At 39.8% G+C, this 22,116-nt stretch overlaps 1 protein-coding gene across 1 annotated transcript; it reads right to left on the bottom strand.

Annotated features, from left to right (window-relative positions):
* Positions 1 to 64: 64 nt before the first annotated feature.
* Positions 65 to 18,611, bottom strand: limk2 (LIM domain kinase 2). Its single transcript, XM_028579057.1, has 16 exons — positions 18,291 to 18,611; positions 17,906 to 18,002; positions 11,299 to 11,434; positions 8,304 to 8,413; positions 7,604 to 7,786; positions 7,245 to 7,350; positions 6,076 to 6,290; positions 5,780 to 5,966; positions 5,586 to 5,672; positions 5,152 to 5,283; positions 4,571 to 4,627; positions 4,308 to 4,373; positions 3,695 to 3,869; positions 3,530 to 3,585; positions 3,033 to 3,190; positions 65 to 1,411 (listed from the first exon to the last, which is right to left on the bottom strand). The coding sequence occupies exons 1-16, from the start codon at positions 18,304 to 18,306 to the stop codon at positions 1,198 to 1,200; spliced, it is 1,995 nt and encodes a 664-aa protein (XP_028434858.1). The 5' UTR covers positions 18,307 to 18,611; the 3' UTR covers positions 65 to 1,197.
* Between the last annotated feature and the right edge of the window lie 3,505 nt (positions 18,612 to 22,116).

The following is a 22,116-nucleotide window of genomic DNA, read 5'->3' as shown; positions in this document are numbered from 1 at the left end:
AATTGTGCAGAAGAGCTGCAACACTTTTACTGACATGCAAAATTGAAGAGTGACAATAAAAAGGCAACTTTAAGAAGGTTTATTTATTAAACACTACAGTGATATAAATACTAGTGGTTACAACTGGTCGTCAGTACCTTGCATGATGATAGAAAAAAGGCAAAAACGTCTATCATTGATGAAATGTCTACAAATCTAGAATTCCCATTAGAAAATGACATCCAATTAGAGGCATATGTACATATGTATATACATTGCTTAAGAAAAAAAATCCAGAACTTCTGTACAAAGCAATGTTTTATTGGCAACTGTTGCATGATTATGTCTGAGAATTACTAATAACAGCCCTACTTTACACTTTTTTTTTAATAAAATAGGCATTAGGTGTTTGATAGAAACTTTGAACAAAATGTCAGTGTGGCAAAAATCTAAATAGTGTTCATTCATCAGTCTAAGAAATTAATTAAAATTGTTAGACTACAAAGTACAGAACCATACAATGTAACCATCTCGTCAAAAACTAGATTAGTGGTGCTTAGAAGAAAAACATTCCTTTGCCTACTTGTGCCATTTGGGGTCAGTGTGTGTGTGTGTGTGTGTGTGTGTGTGTTTTGCTTCCACTGCTACTAAAAGTCACACTTGTTGTTTTTTCAAGCCCTGCCCTGTTTACCTGGACCTGTCAATCAGCCACACTCAGACTGTGGAGCATCTTTGTTTTCTTTGCTGCTGCAGTGAAGTGAAGTGAGTCCTCTGGTGGTTTAGGATTGATCTGTGCATACCACACATAGCAAACAACAACTTCAAAGAATGAAAAACAAAAATGCTGTCCCGTCTGACTCATTGAGGTCTTCCACCTTATTAAGAGGTTCGTCTTTTGTTGGGGGAGAGGACCAAAGAAAGCTGCATATTGTCTATATACACAGTAAACATTAGTACAACCCTGCGTGTGCTGAGTGGGGGCTTAGTAGGGTAAAAAATGTTTTTGTATCTAACATTTGTCTTTTTGAAATGTGTCTTTCCACCCACATTGCAGTTCACTGGCACTCTAAGAGTAAAGGTCCCACACAGGGAGATTGGTCCAGCTACCTCAGGTTATCCAGTTTTAATATGGCTCGGGTTTAATGCAATTTCCCTCTTTTTCTCATCCCCAGTATTATTGCAGCAGTTCAGAGGGGTCAAAGAAAAGAGGCACAGGACCTAGGTGCCACTGTCTGTCACGCTGGAAGAGTCTGGAGACGCTGCTGTTGGGGTTGATGACTGATCCGTGCTCTGGGATGGGGAGCCGCCTTTAGGCCAGTGGAGTCGACTCATTCTCTGATGCAATTCATCCAGTTCGGCTGGCAGGGGGATCCCCAGCTCCTGGTTGAGGGACAGAGCTTTAAACCAGTCCTCCAGCTTCTGGAAAGGTGGGCTGAGGGAGGAGGAGGGAGGGCACACGGAGAGGGGTTTAAGGTTAAAACTAGACTGACAAGGTTGAGAGAAAACATGAGGAAGCAATCTGGCAGCAGAGGCGTGCCCCTGCAGGCAGGTCGAGATGGAATCTGTTTTTGGAAGTTGTTTTTCTCCCCCACTGCTTCTACAGACTCTTGAGATCAAATAACTGGCTGCTGGATATTATCTCATCCAGGTGAAGGCGGACACCAGGGGCGTTTCTAGGATTTGAGGACATTGGGGTTTTAGCCTGAACCTTATTGAATAGTAGTTGGAAAAACAGTTATTAAAATGTATTTATGTTGCCAGTGGTAGTGCAATGTTGAGGTACTTTCCACATTATTGTACTTTATACTTCCACTCCACTACATCTCAGAGAGAAATATTGTAAAGCATACTTTATTTAAATATAATTTTTACTCCACTACATTTATTTTAGTTTGTTTTTTAAAGATTATTTTTTTGGGGCTTTTCCCTTTCATATAGTGACAGTGGATAGACGTAAAAGGGGGAGAGAGATGGGGGATCAAAGAGCAGCAGGTCAGATTCAAACCCGGCGAATTCCCTTACTCCTAATTTCCGCTGGTTGCGGAACGGCTCCGTGCTCCGCCGTCCGTCAATACGCACCAGGTCCGGATTGGTTGTGGAACGGCTGCGAACCATGACTGACAGCTGAAGTCACGAGGACTCACGAGATCTCGCGAATTCACGTAGAATAGAACCACAAAACCAAACAACAGTTTGTTTCAATCCAGAGGAGTAGAGGGGAAACTACTCTGTTTGGTGTTGTGTTTTCAAGGTGTGGTGCAGGATGGAACTGAAACCTATCGACTCCGGCGCCGTTCCGGAGCAGTTCTGCAACCGGTGGAAATTGCCAGTTACTGGGTGAGCTAGAGGCCACCCCCACCCTTTGTATGTTAACATTAGTTTATTGGATGATAGTACCTCTCCATCATCTGATGTCTGTCTGTCTCTTGTGACTTTAACAGTGTTTTTATAAAACTACAGTTTTTACCGAAAGTAAAATGAATCATTTGTTCATTGCTCCTGTTCGTTTTTGAAGCCACACCGTAATTTTGAGATTTATAAAATAAAATACAACGACACCTACATTCATGATGAAGAGATATGCACTTCATACTACATAGGCTGTTCATTCATTTTGACAGGCTGTTATGTTACAGAGACTAGCGCACATTCATGCACAAATTTTTTGTCAAGCTTCACAGTCTTAATGGTGGTCTCTGTCTGTCTCTCACACTCATACCAAATGTGTGCATGCCAATTAGCGTAAAGTAGATTCACAGCTTGAATGACACACAGAGGACCCAAAACACTTTTTTGAGATCCGGGCCTATTCATAAAACATTTGGGGCTGTAGACACGGATGCCCAGACATAACAACACCTGGCGCACACATTTGGCCATTTGAGTGAGTGATGAATACTATTTTTCCCAATTAAATAATTCCTCACTGCACAGCTGTTGCATATCTCTTGATTTTGCCTTGTTCAGGTTATTTAGAAACAGGTCTCTTCTACTGCTTTTTATTATAAATAAAGTGTAAGCTATTATCCATTACAATAACAGCAGGTGCTCACCGGTTGTCTGGTGTGACGTCACAGCAGGCCACAGCCAGTGGAAAGAAAGCTGGTGGACAGTCCTCAGGGAGGAACTTCTCCACAAACTTGCCAACATTCAGGCCAAAGTCCAAAGTCCTGGGGAGGCACTCAGGGTCTGCACTGACTTTTCCGATGATCTGGATCATAAGACAGAGGAGGAGGTAAGCGTCAATCCGTTAATAAGTAGACACACACTTTAGAAATATCACGGTTAATAAATTAAGCACAAGCCATAACATGTTTCAGCCCACAACGTTCTAGAATTCCTAAAGAATACAATTGCATTTTAGATCTGTAGAGATTGTGAATGTGGTTTGGCAAGCCAATATTTTGACAAGGTTGTGTTGTCATGATTTGATAATACAGATAAGTGGTGTTTTCCTGGAAGCTCCCACATCCAGGATTTAAGAATTGCCTCAAACTATGCTACCAGAAAATCAAAGCAGATAATCTGGGTATATTCAGCATGCTCTTACCTCACAGAGTACAATTCCAAAGGAGAAAATGTCCACCTTCTCATCATAGCGTTTACCTGAAATAACATCAAGTAAAAAGGATAAAGTAATTGTACTAATTGACCCACAAAATGAATTATCATCTGTAAATCAAGTTGGTACTTCATTTATTTGTCAGCAGCTCACCATTTAGCATCTCTGGAGCCATCCAGTAAGGGTTTCCCACAACAGTGTAGCGCTTCTTTCGGTCAATGCGCCTGAACACTCTCTTCTTAGTGGTTGGTTTATCAGATTGAGGCTTCACTTTGTCCTCGACTACGAGTCGGGACAGTCCAAAGTCAGCCACGACTACAGTGTTGTCCTGTTGAAGGATGACACTCAATGGTTCACTTTGAACTTGGTGTACAGTAAAGAGCCACATTACTTTAAAAAATGTATACGTTTCAGGTATAACTAAGCAGAAGTGGATCGGACAACTAAATGTAAACCAAAAGGATTTTTTGTTTGTGGAAGAAATTCTCTCCAATATAAAGGAATCAAACATAGTAAATGCTCTTGGAGGCTCCAGTAGAATCTGCTAAAATAATGCAATACTGTCTTGAGTTCACATTAAACTTTTAAAAAAAGTTTTACAACTATTAAACACAACAAATCACAGGGCTGGGAACTACTTTTACTCACAAATGAATGCACGCCAACTTTTACTCAGTTCATGAAATGTGCAAATTGTTCCCACCCTTTTTTGTTATTGTTCAGATTTTATGACACGTAATGGCTGGTAAGATGCCATGTAACCTACCAGTTTAACCAGGCAGTTGTGAGAATTGAGGTCTCTGTGGATGATGCTCATTGAGTGAAGGTAGGCCTGAAACAAAGGAGGAAAGAAGGGTCAAATTCACGTGTGCTAGAAAATTCACTTTTATATAGTAAACCTTGTCAGCACTATCCACACATCTTAATCCTGCCCCTGTGCCATAGAGCACATTTACTTACATTTGGGCAGCTGAAAATAGCAGCCAAAGATTCCCCTAATAGTAATATCTTTGCAAGAAGCCAACTCACCATGCCAGAAGCGATGCTCTTTGCATAGCTCACCCTTTGCTCCCATGGAAACTGATCCTGTTAGTCCCGAGTAAAGACAAAAAAGACAAGAGAGAGAAATTAATAGAAGCTTCCTCAGAGGCCATAACGCATAACAGAGTAATACGTCAAAAAATATTTTTCACCAAGGTAGAGATAGGAAAACAGTATTTAACATGAGCAGTAAACAACATTAACCCTAAAAACTGGCCCTCCCCCACATACGACAAAAAAACCTCTCCCTCTCCTCATTGGGCCGTGCACTAAACTGAACTGCTTCTCAAAAACTGTCAGCTGTGGGAGGAGGGGAGCAAAGCTCTTCAAAGTTCACCTGGGAACACTTTCCACTAATTTTCTCATTCCACGTCTTGGCCAGTTGACATGCCAGCCAGCCCACTAAAGAGCCGAGAGCTCACTGTCAATGCAGAGTTTACTTCAGGGCAGCCACCTCCAACACGACTCTGAGCTGCACACAGCTCTTTTTGTGGCCACTGAAGGCTGTTATGTGCTCCACTGGGAAGGACGAGAGGAAGAGGTTAAGTGAATTAACCAGTTTTACTCACCGTGTCTCTGATAAAATCCTTCAGCGTGCCTCCCTCGATATACTCGGTTATCAGATTTAGCCTCTTGTCCTTGTACAGCACACCAATGAACTTTAAAACGTGGGGATGTTCGAGGCATCGCATTACTTTGACCTGAAGATTAGGCAGAAACAGAGAGAGAGTTAAAAAGAAGTCTACCAATACAATTGCAAGCTGATAATCTCTTATCAGTTCCCAAAAATGTAATCCAAGGAAAAAAAACATTAAATACAATAAAAATCTTCTTCTTCTTTCACAAGACAGGGGCAAACCCCTTAAATTAACAAGGTATAAAGAGGTCAGTCTGGTAACATGTGGCGTGATTTCAGTTGTGAGTATAATAAACAGCTCCATGCAGACCAAGGAAACTGTTTTGTCTGTGAGGAAGCGCAGGCCTCCTGCTGCAGATCACCAACCTCCTTTAGGAAAGTCTTCTGGGTCTCTTCATCACAACGGATCAGCTCCTTCATCACCATCACCTCTCCTGTGGCTTTATGAGTCACCTGACAAAAGCAACATTTGTATTACTTGAATCCAAGGAGCCAAATAAAAGTCCTTAATGGTAGAAGTTAAATACAGGCTGGAGAACTGATGCAAGTTGGAGGCTGACCTTGATAGCCTGTCCGAAGAAGCCTTTTCCTAAGATCTCTCCGTGTATAAGGTCACATGGCCGGAAAATACGATGAGAGCAGCTATTGGAGGATCTCAAGGATTCAGAGCGGCCGATGTGTTGTGAAATAAAAGGCATCTCTTTAGGGGAATTTGGCCCGGGTGACTTACATATGCTGTTACTGCGCCTGTAATAGAGAGAATATGGTTGATTAAAAATAAAAATATATGTACTCAAATTCGTTCATTACAGACCCACAATGTGTAGCTGTGTTGTTTTTGGATGCTCTAATATACCTCAAAGACCTCCTTTTTAGTGTGCTGTCATCAACATCATCGGTTCTCTCCAGGACCGCGTCAGAAGGTGAGGACAGACGCATGCGGGACGTGGCTGGGACTCCCAGCCGGGTTCTTGGTGATCCCAGCCTGAGCCGGTCTAAACGCTGCCTGATTGGGTCATACTCTATGAGCAGCTGCAGCGTTTGACTGGTGCGGTGAACAAGATCATCCACCTAAACAAACAAACAAACCAGAGTTAGGTTTGAAGGAGTTTTAAATGATTAGTTCCTGGGAAGATATTACACCCTTCGCAAGATTTCCACAATTTCTCGCTATATGAAAAAAGAACTCAATTTTAACAGTGAATGTCTAATCTTACCAATAATGTTTATTCTAATTTACTTATGTTTTTCTTTCATATTCGTTAGTTTAGGATATAGTAGAATCATAAATTCTTTTAAAAGTCATCTTTGAGGTGGAAAACCCTTACTTCTGATCTGCTGGAAATAATGATTTCACTCAGAGAAAACTGCGGTCTATCAAAAAAAAAAAACAAATACAGAGAGGTTTTTCTGTTATTTAGCCTACCCTTGTTGATATAAATGGGGTGGACAAAATTTTAGAAAAACCTGTCAGTATAAGGCACTTTAAATATAATTTAACAGCATCCTCCAAAATGATCACACAATTGAATCAACACATCTCAAAAACAATTTCAACAAAAACTGATTATAACCTTCATGAAGGTAGAATGTATTGCAGGGTTGTTGTATAAAGTCACATTAGTTTTAGCTAAGTGTACCTAATGAACTGGTTACGGATTGTATTTCTACTGCAAAAGCAAAGAGCAGAATACTTAGTTGTAGTAGATTAGATTAGTTCACAGGACTGGACTTTGAATCAGATTAACAGTCAAATCTGATTAAAAAAGCATAACATCAGTGCAGCAAATGTAACCTTTAAGGTTGGGATACTAGGTGCAGTCATTTCACATACCGTCCTCTCCCAGCTGAAGAATGTATAAATGATTGAGGAATTTGAGGAATGACAAAAATTAAATTTGCATGCGTTGTATGTATAACAAAGAACATAGCTTTGTAAATTGCACTCAAGTAATGGACGTGCCCTTAGTATCAATCCCGTATCACTCCATGAGTATCAGAGATGTGTGCGAGGAATAAACCCACCTCATCCTGCAACAATGTCCCGACAGGAAGGCCATTAATCTCCAGGATCCTGTCCCCAACATGGATGGCATTTCGGACCTCTGGACTAATAAGCATCCCCCTGACTCTGAAAAAACACAGTACGAACACCTACATGTCAGTATTAGCACTATAGAGGGAATGTAGCGATTTAAAGAGAACTGGGTCACACTAGTTACATCATATAACTACCGGTATAACTATCAATCAATACCCTTTCTTGCAGTGACACACTTACACACAGTGCCCTGCTATTTAGCAAACCTACAATCTGTTTTACATTACTCATGCTGCCACAGCAAGATAGATATGATGGTGAGCCTCCATCAGGTCCCACTTACTCTTTAACTTGAACACTTGCTGAGCCGTTGACGTCCCTCAACACTGTGACGGAAAAGCCCCTCTTGCCGTTGGCTGCAGAAGGCATCGAGATGAGAGTCACTGTGTGGGGCAGGGAGTCTAGGACCGAGTCGGAGCGCTTTTCCAACATGGGTGTAAGAACAACCTGTTTGTAGCACTTTCCACTGCACACAAACAGAGAAGGGGGTGAATCACTACATGTGGACATGTGCTTGTTGTTAAGTTACTTTTCAATGACGTAAAACTGAAGCGGTCATGGAATAATAACCAACTAATAACTAACACTGGCTGAACATTAACTTAGGAACCCTGTTTTTCTTCAAAGTCCAGCTTTGGGAAAAAAAAGAAACTCTCATGTTAACTGAAAAGTAATACACATTTAGAATAAGAGTAAGAACAGTGAAGATGTCACAATGCATTACAATTAAATGTCATCCATGCCTCCATGTAACAATATGGTTCCTGTAACAAGCACAAACTAGAACTCCACTAAAAGGATGTTCACATCCAGTAACACTACAACCTGTACTTTCACACAATATAATTAGCATACATATTGAGACTGGTGTTTAAAGGATGTTAACCCACATCAAAAACTGCCAACTGCATGTGTTCCCAACTCCTTTCAAAGCTAAGTCTATACTGCAAAAAGCTTTCAGAAGGATTGTGCAGGTGTCTTACCAGTAGAGTTTGGATCGTTCGACTAAAGCGTAGGTATCCCTGTCCTCGAGCACCACCTTGCAGCTCAGACACACAAAGCACTCTGGGTGATACTTGTGTTCTCCGGCCACCTGGAACCACAAACAAAATGGGCTGATCTTCAAAACGTCTTCAGACTTGGAGCAGCAAGAAGTAATTTGCTGATGGGGAGGCTGCGGTCCTGTTCTGCTGCGCTTTGCTCGTCGGAGAGGAGTGTTTTGTGCTGCGTGTTGCTTTCTGCCCTCCTCCCGCTGTGAGCAATGACCAAGTCGTAACACCTGTTTCACTCTCACGCTGTCTGGAATCTGCTATGATGTCACCTACCTCTACAGGTCTGAGCCACTCGTCTCTGACGTTCTGGCTTTCAACTACCTGAAACCAGCTCACAATCATGTGCTTACTCTCATTAAAATCGCCTGATTTCCCTTTCTGAATGTTACGTGACATGTTTTACATCTCTTTCTCTCATACAAGATGAAGTAATGTGTCCGCCCTTCAGCAACCAGGTACTCACATACCTCAGCACAGAAAATGTTGATTTCAGGTTAAATTATGAGATCTAAGTGTTAAGCCTACATTTTAAATGTGACTCAGTGGAAAATCTACACATACACATGGGTGATGTGGAGGAAAAATCAATTTACCAAAACTGGTTAAAAAGCATAATTACAGGAAGGTTTTCTTCAATAGAGATTGCAATAGCATTGCGTTAGGAATTATTTTAAAACACAGGATGTGTCCCAATTCCATATGACATATTAATAGTATACAGTATTTTCTTTATGATATACAGTATCAGCAGTTAGTGCACAAGACCGTAACACACTTAACCATTTCATACTAACAGGAAATTATAGAATACGTCCACCGTTGTTAATCAAACTGTGTCTTTATAATTATTTTAATAATTCCTGTTTCAAAACCATTTACAATTTGTTTTAATCTTTTCCAGCTGTGAGCAACTCCTCCATTTTCCATATATAATGTCCATCAACAGCACAAACAAATCAAGGGTTGTTGGTGTGAATACACAAATACTAAAAACCTGCTTAATATTAGAATGTAGTATGCATGTGGGACACATCTAAAGAATCACCGTTTAGTTGTATGCAATTTAAAAACATTGAAAGTTGAAACCAATATTTTTCTCTGAGTCAGTGCATGGAAAGGAGTCACCGCTGCTGCTACAGAGATTAGAGTGATGTCAGCCAAATCATTGTGACATCTCAGGAGTCTGTCTGTAATTCCCACACCACAACCAACCACAGTCCCAACCTGCCTCGGGCTTCAACAGCAAGACACAGCCATACAAATTTAGCAAAACAAAATCAAAGTGAAGAACAATTAAGAAGGTCTCATTTGGGAGATAAGAAACTGGACGGCAAAAGCAGAGAAACGACATTAAATGCTCGACAAAAAGAGTGCCTTAAAATACAACAACCATCTTCAATCAATAAGTAAACTAACATAATTATAAAACCGGTACAAAAACAATAGTGTTCTGGACTTGAATGCCTAACAAACAGCAGCAGCTCTGCATGACCCTCCTCTGCTGATGGCCCACACTGAATCTCTTTCTGGCTGAGAGGCTGCAGTGCCAAATCAGCTCTGCCAAAAACACTTGGCTTCGCTGGCTGATGAAGCAGGATGCCAATACTAAATAGAAGAGTCCATTGTGCGTGTTGCTTGGTGGCAAAAAGAAAAACTTCAGACTGGCTCCATGTTCGACAAGTGGCTTGTGGTTGTGACCAGCAAGAGCTGCTGCCACCTGAATTTCATGTTTCAACTTGTAAATGCTAAATCAAAGCTGGCTGGCGTTTGGATTAAATTCAACATACGCCAGTTTCCCTGGTTCCAGATCTGACTTTTACAGTTTTTTCTTGGTTACTTTAAATCTACCTTGACTTAGTGCATACTTGTTAAATTATAAGATATGGTTTCAAGGTGCACTGGCCTCTACATATGAATGAATCCCATTTTCTTATTTCCAGTTTCATCAGAAACTTCAGAAATCTATTGCTCATCAAATAAAACTTTTAATTTGTAAAGGGAAGAATGTGTTGTTTCTTCTATTAAAAAGTAGCAGAGTCTTGCTTTAATAACAGATACTTTCTCTATGACAACACATCAGTACAGACAATGATGTGGGTAATATCTACAGAGCCGCCTCACCACAGAGGACTGAGCATGATGGGCTCCAAAACCACTTCATGTTGGAGCATCTTCCCACTTGATCCGCTGTGTACTTGGGGAAGTGAACTGTGGAGAACTTCTGTACGGAGAAGGAAGAGTGTGGTCTAGAGCCCAATCTGCTATGTTCAGCAGCTGCCACCAATGTAAAGTATCACTCATCTGTAAATGTAATAACCGCCACAAACCCCCCCCCTAGTATTAATCTGAAGCAGTGGGGAGAAACTTCAACACAGAGAGCACTGACACACTACGTTGGCATAAGTAGGAGGAAATTGTTGGCAATTGTTGGCACATGATCATGGCAAGGCAGACTTTGAAAGCCTGGCACATGTAGCAACAGACTAATAGTTTTGACCCAGGGTTGGGCTTTATTATACTGAAGCCTCACCCAATCACAAATCAACAAAGGCTTACAGCCTGGATGGTTGTAAGGCTTATTATACACCAGAAGAAAAAAAAAAAAACTTAAATAGAAAGAACTGCAGACAACTGTAGTTATTTTTTAAGTTTTTAACAAAATTACCCTTTAGGGTGTCAGAGCAAGTTAACACTAAAAGATTACTCCAGCGGTTTAGCATAGCACTTCTATAAAGTTGGGAGACTTGCGAGAGACGATTGGTCATAATCTAAGATAGTCCAAGACATCAAAGTTATCCTGATTTTAAAATCCTTGTACAATTTCAAATACCCTAGTTTCCTACAATTCCCTTCCTATGCTTCATAGGGCCTCTTTTGCCTGGTAAATGCCCATGTCTTTCATACGCCACACCCTCAGCAGACTTACCATGGCAGGTCCAGTCATGAGCAGAGAGCAGCCATGACAGAGCTCTCCAAACTTCTCCCAGTAGTGTATGCGACAATACAGCTTGCCTTCCTTCTCATAGTACCAGTTAGTCAAGTGGTCACAGCACACAGAACACCTGAGGGAGCAAAAACAGTCTTGGTCACGTTTGCAAAAAACAAAGTAGATGAACAGAGAAAAATGAAGAGATGAGGGCTTTCAGCAGGGGACTTTCCCAACTGGAAAGCAATCACCTTCAAGGTGGATATGACCGAGACTCAAAAGCCTGGCATATTATTTCAAAGACCGGTTCATAACTTCAAAAAAGGTATGTGGTTGATCTGAAAGATCCTTATGGAGCACCAATTCCACTGCCCTCACATGATAGTACTTTGTGTCTACACTCTGTCACGTACAAGTTAACTTGATCAACTTGCATGTAAAACAAGACAGTAGCGCTGCAACAAAATAATATTCATTATTAATTCATCTGTAGCTTGTTTTGTCTACAATGAAATAAATCACAGAAAAGCAGAAAATCATCACATTTAAGAAGCTGTAACCAAGGAATGTGTAGCGTTGTATTTGACTTCAATAATACATTCCCAATCCAAATAAACATAAATAATTTGTTTTTAATCAATTTACTAATTGTCAGAAAATGAAGTGATTGGTATGAATAATATTTCAGCACTATAAGTAGGAATTAGGTAAGAGCTGAGAGCCACACAAACAAACAGAAAAAGCGGGGGGAAAAAAAAGGGACTTAGGAAGTTTGTAAGAGTTAGACATTTGAACCATCACACAAACTAGGTAAATAATCTGTACATCTTTTCAAAACCCATTCCTTACATTACATACTTTACATACAGTACAAGTGAATGTTGTGAAATAGTAAAAGACAGCTTATGTAGAAATCATAAATCACACACTTTCATCTCCGAGGTTGAACAAGAGAGGAACAATAGCTGGGGGCATGTTCCGGACGGTGACAATGTTCTTTTCTCAGTTTAACAAGGTGAAGTGCACAGTAAATACCTCATTCCTCAGATGTGCTGGGTCTTGCATGTATGAGGTTATTTGTGCAGTGGTATAGTGTAAGAAAAACAGAAAGCACAAAGAGTTTTTCTTGCGACCCTTTGGATTAGCCTCTGCACACTATCAATAAGGCTGCCAAACACTTTGCCAATTTCCAGCATCTTGATAGGATCCAGTCATTTGAGAGAAAAGATGCAATAACACTTTGACACCAACCTATTGCCTGTTAAAACAATATCTATAGGGACAAAGTCCTCAGATCATCTGGTTGTTTATGCTTACTTCACAAACTTCTCATTGCGAATTTTCTTATCTAGATCAATGTAAATAATAAAAAAGCATTCTGTTAACCTTGTGCTCTCTCTCTCTCTCTCTCTCTCTCTCTCTCTCTCTCTCTCTCTCTCTCTCTCTCTCTCTCTCTCTCTCTCTCTCTCTCTCTCTCTCTCTCTCTCTCTCTCTCTCTCTCTCTCTCTCTCTCTCTCTCTCTCTCTCTCTCTCTCTCTCTCTCTCTCTCTCTCTCTCTACTGTCTAATTAAGCTGCAATGCTACAAAATGAACTGTTCAAAAAACTTTGCGAATGCTCCGACTGTTTCTCAATCTTCTTGGTTCCTATGTAATTTGAGCAAAGATGCTGAAAGAGACTTCAGATTTAGGTGATGAAGTGCACATCACAATAAATAATGTGTGTCACTTCTGTCTGGACATTGTTTTGCAATTGAATGGGAAAACTGTGCACAGGACTAATGTCACCTGAACTCCAAATTAAAAAAACAAAAGTAGCATAGTAGGCATGATTCAAAACACAGATTGCTTTCAGGAATGACTACAAAAATAAACTTTCAACTGACAATAACGACTTCCTGATTAACAACTATTCCTAATTCCTGGCTATGGTTTAACCCAACGAGACAGAGTTCTGCTGATGTTTTTGCCTTTCTGGAAACTGCTCTCTGAATGCTCACATTCTTAGGTCTATGATAATATTAAGATTATCACACGTAGGCCTATGTTTTATGCCATTTAAAGTATGCAAGATTAAATGAAATGTCAGAAATATTACTTTTGACTGGGAATGTGGTTTTTAATGCATTTTAAATGGTGCAATGCTGGCAGCAGCTCTCAGCTGAGCCTCATGCATCACGTTGCTCGCTGCACTGCAGGTATAGTTGATCCAGGCTTATTGACTTTGGCAAAGAATCCAGATATTTCAAAGTTTTCTGGCATTAGTTAAGAAGGAACCGTCTTGTAGAGGGAAGACCACATGTCTGTCTATTGTGGGGAGAAAAGTGGGGGAGCGGGGAGCACAAGTTGTCTTTTTACATCATGTGGCATCCATGTTAATGCCCTTATATAAGATAATGATAATGTGTGGAAACAAACATGAACTCAACAAATACTAAGAATGAACACAAGGGCAGTGTAATAATGACTCCAGCCTGATTCATCACACTCTGACGTGATAAGGGGAAGCAGAGGGGAAAGTTTGCTGAGGTAAAGATTGCATGAGTAATGGTAGCTGTACTGCTGTGGCCACAGCTGCTCTAAAAGACACTCATCTGATTTGTGTGAGTCTGTGTGTGAACGATGTCAAACAGTCTAGGTGCAGAATTACACAAAATTCTACGTTCTGTTTATGAAACTATTTAAATAAGACCATAGTGATTACATAATTTGCAAAATTCTACAAAACAGTACAGCCTAACCAATAATTGGTTTTGGATATTTCATATGTGTCAGCTGAAAAGTAACAACAAAGTGCAGTACTAAACTTCCAAAATATATCAGCCTATCAAGGTAGAGCGAGTTGTCCTTTAACCACAAGGTTGCCAGATCAATTCCCAGCTCTGTCCACATGTTGTACTGTCCTTGGGCAAGATACTAACCCCAAGTTGCTCCCGATGGCAGGCTGGCACCTTGCATGACAGCTCTGCCACCATTGGTGTATGAATGTGTGTGAATGGGAGAATGAGAGGCAATTTTTAAAGTGCTCCGGTAGGTAGAAAAGCGCTGTATAAATGCTGACCATTTATTCAATACTTTAACTCTAAAATATAGCCATCGGTATGTACCCCAAAAATCCAGTATTGGTCAAGCTACAGTATACACAACAGGATTTGTAGCCGTATGCCTGGTGATACCAAGGCACCCATTTGGTCTAATCAGATAAAAGATACGCACACAAAAGAAGAGAAAGACTTGTGAAAAGTGCAGTATTCAAACTGGTGACATTCCATATCTGCCCAGGTGTGGCAGGAAAAACAAAAACCTCCAGCTTGTTCGCCCTACTCTGAACAAAAAGCATTCCTAGACAAAACCAGCTGATAACCTATAATTATCGCCCATTATGTCCATATAATATAACAAGCTGAAGTGGTTTAAGGGTGCTTATAAAAACACCTGACTTCCCTTTAGACAGACTGGTGGTGAACGGAGGGGCGTCCACACTCAGGTGGTTCTTCAATGAACAATGCAATGGTCCTGTCTGCACAAACACTACAAAGTAAACATTACTCATTTCCTTAAATCCACATTCCGGCTGGAGTGTATTCCTTTGTTGGAGTATGAAGTGGAAATAGTAGTTGTGGCCTTGATGACCTAAAGAGGGAGTGTTTCACTTCTAATGGGACCTTATTATTGGGTGTGTGACTGTTGTCCTCAAGCAACCTCTTTCCAAGGAGTGAAAAGTGACAATTGTTTCTCCAATTATATCACAAGAACAGGGAGTTATTAATGTTATTAGGCTCAGGTTGCACGTCTTAGTTGAATACTTGATTCTGATCGGTCAATTACAGCATTCTACGGTCGGTTATTACTCAATAGCAAACCACTACTGTGCATAACAGACCGTTGCTATGACTTTATTTTTTCCTTTGACTATCAGAAAAGCTGCAGAATTTTCTGTTAATAAACATAATGATTAATCAACTTGCCCCTTCTGTACTGCATACAATTTGAGGAAACATGAGTTTTGGTGGCACCAAAACGTGACGGAAGCAATAAAAGAAAAAGGTTACGTTTCTCAAAATGTAATTGTGGATTCTATGTATATGCATGTTCACACACAAATTTGTTTATTATGTGTATTTCAAATTTCATATTTTACTGCAGACAAATGAAATGAGGATAGGACTAAATATGACCCAATCTTGTATTAAAAGTATTAAATACAATACTCTTTTTGTGGCCAAGTATGGTGATAATATTTGCAGCTCTATAGCACAGTGAAGCACAAGATTGGAATGAAATGCCAACTTTCTCTGGGAAAAACATGGATTCTGCAGTCAGTGTCTGAGACAGCGGACTCACATCTCTGAATCGCTGTCTAGGAATGCAGAGCACAGCAAAGTGGAGTGTGCCGTTACCTATAGGCCTCAATAACGCTGCCAGGTTTACTGCAACAAGAGTGACGTCAGCTAGCTTGTAAGAATGTTAGACAAGGTGGAGGTACATGGAGGGAAGAGTGGCAGAGAGGGTGGACAATAGACCACAGGAACACCACAGGGAGTATCACATTAACAAAAGACATTTGACTCTATTTTATTTTGCTGTACAATTTTTTAACGAGTTCAAATATTAAAGTCTTTAAGCATAATTGTGAGCTGTGATTAGTGTGTCTGAATACTACAGGGCAGAGATATCTCAACAATTTTTAACTAGGTATGCACCGATTTGACTTATCAGTCCCAATACGGATACCTGGGCTTTGGGTATTGGCTGATACAGAGTACCAATCTGGTACCAGTTTTTTTTTTTTTAATTAAGCTGTATGCCTCACTGTGTGGAAGTGACTTTCATTCTTTTATGTGTTAGGCAACATCGGGCTTGACTAAACATCCCTTTCCTAACTTTGTGAAACAAAAATGTAAGGAATAAATACATAGAAAATAATTTCATTGTTTATTTTTTAAATAATAAATCGTACCAGCAACTTTGTAGAAAATCTTCAAAATTAACATAAATTACAATTCAAGTGTAAACCTTTTAAATGCAGCAAAACATTCATCAAAACTTAAAGAGGAACTAAAATTCCAGTATAAAATAATCCGATTGCATAAAATCAAATTAAAATGTAAACATTTAATCATAATTAAGCCAAACTAGCTCCCTCAGCTACGCGGTCTACCAGCACACTGCTGACGCATGACGTACTGTAGCATGCGCATGTGTAATCTGCCGTAAACATAGAATTGCATAGATCGGCCCCATTGTCATCGATACCTGATCCAGGTATTTGAGTCAGTATCGGCCCAATATTAGTTTTAATTATCGGATAGATGCATCCTTATTCTGAACCCACACCTCAGAGGGACAAAGTATTGACTGTCAATACTGCGGTTTGTCTTTCCACACACGCAGAACAATATTAAATATCTGCAAGTTTTTTTTAAGTTTGTATAAAAGTGAGGGAGTATAAAAATACAAAAGGGAGGGAGAGGATGAGAGGATGCTCAATAACACAGCTGTGTCAGGAACTTTGCCTCAGAGATGTGAAATCCCAGGTTATGTAAGGACTATGTGCTGCTGGATACTGGCTCAACACGTCAAGAGAACCATTTCAGTTTTCTTCAAGTTTCTGTCAGAAACAGACAACACAGTCAGCATTAGTGTATTCTAATCTTGATGCTTTTTGGTCATGCTAGCAGTCTTCCACAGCCAGACTCCAGTCATAAAAACCAAAGGATTTTTGGATATACTCTACAGTATGTGGCTTATGCTGTGCTCCAATAAGCTACATTCACAGATCTAGGCAACGACTTATTTATCATCTGTTTTATAATGTTAGTATCAAATTAGGCACGGTGACTATTGAACTCTTTTCATTAAAAATAGCTCTGCGATCCTGCGGTCAATTCAAATCTCGCATGACAGCTTTGGCAAGCTACTGTTTAATCAACAACTGTCATGAGTTTAAAAAAAATTTAATCTGAGCCATCTTATCTCACATGATAACAAGTGAATGTTACTTTTAACCAAGGAAAACCCCCTATAAGTGATATATCATGTTGGCATGTATAGTATGTTGGCATCCAGCCACAGGTTCACTGCCCCACAGGAGGTATAGCACCATGGGGCAGTGACCTGTGAAAACCAGAGAGCTCCAGTGTGGCAATCATTAAGCCTCAGAGCAGGAGCAGAGAGTCTGGGCAAAGTCCTCCCGGATAGTAGGACCTTTTTACTGACCAATCTATATTCAAGAACCTGAACCGTCCCCATGCAGAGGTTTGTCAGCTGGGACAGTACCAGGAATGAACATCCTACATGGTGCATTTTGTGCATAGAGGCACAAAAACAATGGTGAATTGTTAAAAAAAAAAAAACAGATCTAGGAGGCCCATGTTGAGGCTACAAGACAGAAGCTTCTGGGATTATCCACAAGGCCATTTGTAAGTACACCCAAACAGAGAAAGCAGTCAGCATGTTCACCAACAGAAAAAAATAAAAATTGTGATCCCATGTCAATGAAACTCTTCTTTCTATGAAAACAAAGAATTCACTTATCAGACTATTACTAACCAAACTGATCTTATTACAGAACATGGAGTACTTGCAGGCGTGTTTGAAATAAACTTACTGAAAGCAGGAGTTGTGCCAGGTGTCCTGGAGGACTTTCAAATGAAACGAGTCTTGAATTTCTCCTCCACATCCCGCACAGTAACAATGATCTGTACCTGTTAAAAAAATAAAAATAAAACAACAAGGTATTAACTTAAAACCCGAGTAGCATTGTATGCTTACAATTCTGGGTCAATAGTTAAAACTGACCGACTATCTTTGGGAAAGTGAGTAAACAACAGGTATGTTCGACTGAACACTGAAATTGCACAAAGATAAGCTTTAAACTTGCAACAGTGGAGCCTATTCAACTTGCCGTGTAAAACGATAAGACTACATTTTTCCTAAACGGAAACAACGTAACCTCTCCTCGGTATAAAGTTACAACCTGAGATATTCCTCACCTTCTGTTTCCTCCATCTACTTTCTGAGTGTCGTCGATTTTCAAATCTTTTTACAAACGCTTCATACTGGAGCAGGAGAGCTGCGATGCGCCGCTTCCAAGTTTCATTCCTCCCCGTCGTTCACCCAGAACGGACAGAACTCCCAACTCTGAATTCCTCAGGAAAAAAAAAAGCACAAACCCCTGTAATTCTCCACAGAAAGTAGTAAAAAAAAAAATGACCACACTCCCGGACTGGGCTGCTTTCTTGCCGCTGGCAGGATAACTGACGTAATGCAGTCTTCAAATTCCTGTACGGAGAGCGGAAGGGCTCAACTTCAGCACCTGGAAGCAGGAGAGAACCAAATAGAGAACTGAGGGTTGGCCCCAAATAGGAAAGAAACAACAGTGGCGCCATCTACTGCCAACATGACCGCACTGCACGCTTTCTGTCCCAGACTACATTCATTTTCAATAATGTTATTGATTATATAGTGACTATATGTAACTTTTTAAAGTTTCTGAAGCTCTGTCATTTCATGTCATGACATGTAACAGTAAACGAGACTAACAGTGCAAATAACGCTATTTTTTATATAGTATTTAAGGCCTTTAGAATGATTTGCGGCAGATTAGACGGCGCTACAGCAACATTCTGATGGGTCACAGATTTCTTTGATAGACCAATATGAACTGGTTAAACCTTAATTTGTGCTATATGCCTATGCCATTTGTTGATAGTTTAGTTATAGTATGTGCCAAAAAAAGTCAACAACCATATCAGCATGAACTGTTTTCTCCAAAGATGATTTTACTAAGGATAACCAAAACCCTGCTGCACTCTGAACCTGCACTTTTTACACTTTTTTTTTTAGATGCCATGTTACTGTAAAAAAGAGCCATTTTCTAAGAAAATCTTCTTAATTCATTTTATTCTTGTGTGCAGGTATTTGCGCGCCTATGAACTGTCGTTGACATGTAAGACTTAGAGTAAGCATCTTGACTAGACAAATTCAGACATTCATAATGGTACAGCTTTTGTACTGCATTCTTTTATCGCCAAAGAACCCCAAAAATTCACCAAAACTCAGAAATTGACATTGAAGAGTTGTGCAAAGGATTTTTCATTTTTTTTTTTTTTTTACAGTTAATCTAACTGAGATTTAGGTATCTGTGTAAACTGTTTTTTTTTTAAAAAGGGTGTGAAAAATGTGTGAAAACAATGAAAAACTGTTTTGCAAGAGAAGACTTATGCTGTACTAAGGCGGTGATAAAAAGCACGTTGATCCTATACTTTCATTAAGCGTGTCTTAACATGACCGACATGTGTAGGCAATTATTTTCGGTTACAGGCAGTTTCTTTTTTTGAGATCTCTGTCACGTGTGGAAACCTAAGACAATATTAAAAACATTGTTGTTTGTGTTGTTCAACCTCCAGTAGGCCTATCTCAAAAGCCAAAGTACTTTTGGCGTCTTCCTTCAAGCATTTAAATATGCACTTCGAAAGAATCAAACTGAACAGATAATGTATTTAGGTAACTGTTTTTTCTTTTTTGTCTTATCTTAGATTGATTTTCGCTTTGGACCCCTGGGGGTCTGGGTCCCCTGTGCAGTTGGTCGTTTTGACCACTTTGTAATTCAGGCTTGACGTTTGCACATTCCGGCTGTAATGTATATGGAAGTCTTATCCAAAAACCATTGTACACAGAGTCTATACGGAAGAGGATTAGGGCCACGTGTGAAAAATGTATTTGAGCTCTGAGCTTTTAAGTCAGAATATTGAGAATAAATACATCTTAGAATTCTGAAAAATAAGGAAAATACCAATATTCTGAGAACAAAGTCAGGATTCTAAAGTTATACAGTATATGAACATGCCAACTCCACACACAGAGGGCTGTCGTTCAAGGGTTGATGGTGCTAACCTAACCAAAAAATAACTAGCCTACCTCACCACTGTGAAAAGTGTTACATTATGACCAGAATTAACATATTTGTTGTCTCCAACGCAAACATGGGACATTTTCAAGTTCATTCTTGTGACACATCTGTCCACTAGCCAACTGAATACGAGGCTTTAAGCAACAAGGCTTTTATTTTGAAAAGAGGTGTGCCTTTACTCGATTGACAGTAGCCAGAGCAACAAGGATGGAAACGTATTTTTGCACTTAGGTTACATTACACAAGACTGAGTTGGCTAAATGGAGAACAAACGCGGTGCACGTGCGTGTACCGGTCATTGTGTTGTAGCTATCCTTACTGCCTTTAACCCTTGTGTTGACTTTGACGTTTTCAATTTTTGTTTTATATCAGAAAATATAGGACGCGCTGAAAATGTGTAGAAAAAAAATTTAACAATTTAAAACGTTGGAAAAAGCAAAAACAAAAAAAGTGTTAGTTTCAAGGTTGACGGGAAGACAACACAATATAGGCTTTCATTAAAAATCGCTAATCATTATTAAGTAACCAGACGTTCAGGAAGTTCATTGTGGGTCTGAGTAATATTAGACCACCACAGAGAGATTTTACTTCGGGGATAATTTATTCGTCAGGGCTCATTAAACGTAATCGATGCATTGGTCTTTCTATGAGATCTGTGCAAACTGTTTTAAAAAAAGAAAAAGGTGTGAAAAATGTGTGAAACCAATGAAAAAGTGTTAACACATTTGCAAGAGAAGATTTATGCTGTGCTAAGGTGGCGATAAAAAGCAAGTTGATCCTATAGGCTACTTTCATTAAGCGTGTCTTAACATGACCGACATGTGTAGGCAATTATTTTCGGTTACAGGCAGTTTCTTCTTTTGAGATCTCTGTCATGTGTGGAAACCTAAGACAATATTAAAAACATTGTTGTTTGTGTTGTTCAACCTCCAGTAGGCCTATCTCAAAAGCCAAAGTACTTTTGGGGTCTTCCTTCTAGCATTTAAATATGCACTTTGAAAGAATCAAACTGAACAGAGAATGTATTTGTTACTGGTTTTTCTTTTTTTGTCTTATCTTAGATTGATTTTCACTATCATAAATTCTGCACACAATTGTTGTGGGGTCCCTATATGCTCCTTCATTATATACCCAATACCCAGAACCAGTCCTCACTCCTATGCTGTAACACTACCTAGCCCCAGGTATTGTGTGTGTCAGTTACTTTGGTAATTTGATTAAACACGATTTGCACGATGGTCCACATTCCTAAACTACATTTCAACACAGGGCAAAATAATTTTGCAATTCATCAAATTGTATCTCCAAAAACAGAGTGAACATGGGGCTTTAGGGACCCCTGGGGGTCTGGGTCCCCTGTGCAGTTGATCATTTTGACCACTTTGTAATTCAGGCTTGACGTTTGCACATTCCGGCTGTAATGTATATAGAAGTCTTATCCAAAAACCATTGTACACAGAGTCTATATGTACCGTAGACTGATACGGAAGAGGATTAGGGCCACGTGTGAAAAATGTATTTGAGCTCTGAGCTTTTAAGTCAGAATATTGAGAATAAATACATCTTAGAATTCTGAAAAATAAGGAAAATACCAATATTCTGAGAACAAAGTCAGGATTCTAAAGTTATACAGTATATGAACATGCCAACTCCACACAAAGAGTGCTGTCGTTCAAGGGTTGATGGTGCTAACCTAACCAAAAAATAACTAGCCTACCTCACCACTGTGAAAAGTGCTACATTATGGCCAGAATTAAAATATTTGTTGTCTCCAACGCAAACATGGGACATTTTCAAGTTCATTCTTGTGACACATCTGTCCACTAGCCAACTGAATACGAGGCTTTAAGCAACAAGGCTTTTATTTTGAAAAGAGGTGTGCCTTTACTCGATTGACAGTAGCCAGA

This window comes from Perca flavescens, chromosome 5, assembly GCF_004354835.1.
Source record: "Perca flavescens isolate YP-PL-M2 chromosome 5, PFLA_1.0, whole genome shotgun sequence".
NCBI lineage: Eukaryota > Metazoa > Chordata > Actinopteri > Perciformes > Percidae > Perca > Perca flavescens.
The sequence above is the reverse complement of the archived record's forward strand: the minus strand, read 5'-3'. Positions and strand labels throughout refer to the sequence as shown.